The 3,784-nt window shown below is 63.0% G+C and overlaps 1 protein-coding gene across 1 annotated transcript; it reads left to right on the top strand.

Annotated features, from left to right (window-relative positions):
- Positions 1–1,445: 1,445 nt before the first annotated feature.
- LOC111144695 (olfactory receptor 287-like) lies at positions 1,446–2,381 on the top strand. The gene has a single exon (XM_022499117.1). The coding sequence runs from the start codon at positions 1,446–1,448 to the stop codon at positions 2,379–2,381; it is 936 nt and encodes a 311-aa protein (XP_022354825.1).
- The last annotated feature ends 1,403 nt before the right edge of the window (positions 2,382–3,784 follow it).

Raw genomic sequence — 3,784 nt, forward strand, 5'->3', positions numbered from 1 at the left:
AGTGTTCCTGGGGCTCATTCAGGTAGTGAGTGTGCACACATAGGTGAGTCCAGGCCCATGAGTGTACACGCTGTGCCCATGTATGTATGTGGTGTGTGCACCAGCGTGTGACTCTGTGTGTGTTGTGTGGCAGGCATATGTGTGTGTGTGTGGTGTGTGACTGGTGTGTGACTCCGTGTGTGGCGTGTGACAGGTGTGTGACTCTGTGTGTGGTGTGTGCACTGGCACGTGACTCCGTGTGTGGCATGTGTACCAGTATGTGACTCTGTGTGGTGTGTGCACCGGTGTGTGACTCCGTGTGTGGTGTGTGACCAGCGTGTGACTGTGTGTGATGTGTGCACCTGTGCTTGGCATGGGGGAGGATGGGCGCAGGCAGAAAAATGCACAGGGTTCCGCGGCTCCTGAGGGCAACCCTCCTGGACTGGGTCCAGCGTCTGGACACTGTCTGGGAGAAGCTGTCACCGGTAGGGCCCCTCCTGCCTTGCTGCGAGCTCTGGGCTCCACGCTCGTGGGGTCACTGCCAGCCTCTGTCCAGCTACCCCTCGGACCCTCCTCGGGTGCCTGTTGGCCTAGAGTGGCCAGCGGGCAGGGTCCAGCCCTGGTTGGGAGGGATTGGGCTCTAGGGAACCGAGCTCAGTTCCCACTAACCCCCATCCTCACTGGTGCCACAGCCCCTCCCCTCCTCTATAGACAGCCACCCTCCAACACCCCTCCCCTCCAGGAGGTCCCCCCCCACCCCGCCCCGCAACAGTGCCATCCCCAGCTTCCAGCCAGGAGGGGGCACTGCTCATGTGACTGCTGGCAATTTCACACTTCAGGGCCCGCAGGCTGCCTGGTTTCCAGCTAACAATCCAGGGAGACAGCCCCAGGCAAGGGGAGCAGGGCCCCCCATGGGTTTCCTGCCTCAGTTGTGTTGGGTGTGTGGTGAGGGGTGGATAGGTAAGCATGTTTCACTAGGAATCAATCTGGTTTGTTGGAAGAAAATGCTAAAAATTGGGCCATACATAATTTCATTTGTGAAAACTTAACAATTCTTGTCCTTTCCCAGTCTTCTTGAGTCTAGAGTAAGGACCCCCCTCCCCAGGTGACAAGGAGTTTAGAATGAGGAAGTGCCCCCCCATGACAGAGTCTAGAATAAGGACCACCCCCCACCCCCAGGTGACAGAGTCTAGAATGAGGAGATGTCCCCCCTCCCCAGGTGGCCAGCAACTGATAACCTGGGTCCAATGTCCTGAGCCACTTCCCCCAAGAGGGCGAGGTCCCCAGTCCACTCGCTGGCACCCACTGGGACCCTAGGCCTGGCTGGAGTCCCGGGACATAGACAAGGTGAGGAGACCCGGAGAAGGGGGTCAGGGCGGCCCCTCCGTTCCTGGGCCTCCGGTGGGGGCCTGGGGTGGGAGGTCCCTCTCACTGGCCCGTGGCGGCCTGTGTCCCAACAGCGGCTCATGGCCTGGGGCGGCGGCCGGAACCTCTCCGCGCAGGGGCCGTTCATCCTGCTGGGCTTCCCGGGGCCGCAGGGCCTGCGCGCGGGGCTCTTTGCGCTCTTCCTGGTCGCCTACGCGCTCACGGTGGCCGGGAACCTGGCCATCATCGCGCTGGTCGGCGCGCACCGGCGCCTGCAGACGCCCATGTACTTCTTCCTGTGCAACCTCTCCTTCCTGGAGATCTGGTTCACCACGGCCTGCGCGCCCAAGACCCTGGCCACGCTGGCCCGGCGCGGCTCAGCCATCTCCCCGGGCGGCTGCGTGGCGCAGATGTACTTCGTCTTCGCGCTGGGCTGCACCGAGTACTTCCTGCTGGCCGCCATGGCCTACGACCGCGCGCTGGCCATCTGCCGGCCGCTGCGCTACCGCAGCCTCATGACGCCCGGCCGCTGCGCGCGCCTGGCCCTGGGCTCCTGGCTGGGCGGCTTCTCCGCCATCGGCGCGCCGGCCGCCCTCATCGCGCGCCTCTCCTTCTGCGGCTCCCGCGTCATCAACCACTTCTTCTGCGACATCGCGCCCTGGATCGTGCTGGCCTGCGGCGACACGCGCGTCGTGGAGCTGGTGTCCTTCGGCATCGCCTTCTGCGTCATCCTGGGCTCCTGCTTCATCACGCTGGTCTCCTACGCCTGCATCATCGTCACCATCGTCGGGATCCCCTCCGCAGCCGGGCGGCGCCGAGCCTTCTCCACCTGCTCCTCCCACCTGGCTGTGGTCCTCCTCTGGTACGGCTCCACCATCTTCCTGCACGTGAGGACCTCGGTGGAGAGCTCCCTGGACCTGACCAAGGTGGTCACCGTGCTCAACACTGTGGTCACCCCGGTGCTGAACCCCTTCATTTACACCCTGAGGAACAAGGACGTCAAGGAGGCTCTGTGGAGGTGGGTGCAGGGGAAGTGAGCCCCTGGGAGACCCACGGGCAGGACCGGGCCATCTGGCCGTCCCCTGTGTGGGAGCCAGTTCTCAGCATCATCGTCTCTGTCCGGACTGCGAACAGCACCCTGATATCACAGGGTGGTCAGGGGCTCTGGGGTGGCAGGGGGCTTTGGGCTGGGTGCTTGGCAGTGTGGAGGGCCCCCCATCCCATCCTGGCCTCCCCGGGTTCCCACCCCTCTCACAGGCCTTGCCTGGGGGTGCTCAGCCCCTGGAGTTCCAAACCCAGATTCTGGAAGAGCAGTGGGGACGCACCGCCCAGAAGCGCCGCATGAAGTTGCCAGTAGTCACCGTCCAGCAAGTACTGGGCACCAGAACAGCCCGTAGGGCCCCCAGCCTGGTCTGGGTCTTGGGGGCTGATAGCTGTCTTGTTAGTGAGGGGTGGAGTTTCCCCCCACTGCCAGCACCTGTGGTGTCCTGAGTGTTTCCTCCTTGGTGGCGGGGGACGTTTGACCATGCAGAGAATCCAGAGAGATGCTGCGGGAACCTGGCAACCTTTGAGAGCCACCTGGAGTCAGTGTGTGGGTTTGCCTCCGAGCATGGCCACCAGGGCTCCTGCTGGGGTCTGCACTGTGGGGGGCACAGGTGTCCCAGGGAGGGAGCGGGGCTCAGTTCGGCCTCTGAGTGTGTAGTCACGTGACGTCCTCCGGGTCCAGAACCTCTGTGAGAGGCCTGGTCTGGCCCCACAGCCCATCGCTACTTGGGCTCCAAGCCTCTGCCAGCATGGCTTGGGCAAGTCGAAGGACTCTGACGTCTGGGTCTTCATCTACGAACGGAGACTGTGACTGCCGTGTCATGAGCCGTGAGGGCGCGACTCAGTGCGGCCGAGGTGCTCAGCACGGGGTCTGATGGGAGTGAGTGCTCAGGAGATGCCGCTGTTACTGTTGTCCCCACACGCGGCAGACGTGACCGTCGCCCCCTTTCCACTGCACACACAGGCCAGGCAGAACCGACAAAAGCCGTGCCCAGGGGTTCTGGTGAGTGCTCACTCTCCATGGTAACCCAGCGCCCAGAGCAGAGCTGTGCCCACAGGTGCCGGCCAAGACCGGCCCAGTGGGCTGAGGGGCCGTGTCCCCCCAGTGGGGGTCCCGTATACTCTCTGTCTGACGTGTACACTCCGTCCTCCGTAGCTAACGACGCTTCTGAAGTCTGTGCTTTCGTGGAGTTATTTTCTAGACAGTGAATTGAAGTGTCTACGTGACATCTGCTCATGGCTTTGCTAGAGGGGTGAGGACATTAGAAATACTTCATGTCATTATGGCGAGTCGCCCTGGATCTCATAGCGACATAGACCCCGGGTGTCCCCTGCAGGGGGAAGCCGGCCTGGGGCAGGGCAGGGAGGGAGGGAGGGAGGCAAAGACCCTGTAACT

Source organism: Enhydra lutris, unplaced genomic scaffold, assembly GCF_002288905.1.
Source record: "Enhydra lutris kenyoni isolate GAN:26980312 unplaced genomic scaffold, ASM228890v2 scaffoldscaffold12, whole genome shotgun sequence".
Taxonomy (NCBI): Eukaryota; Metazoa; Chordata; class Mammalia; order Carnivora; family Mustelidae; genus Enhydra; species Enhydra lutris.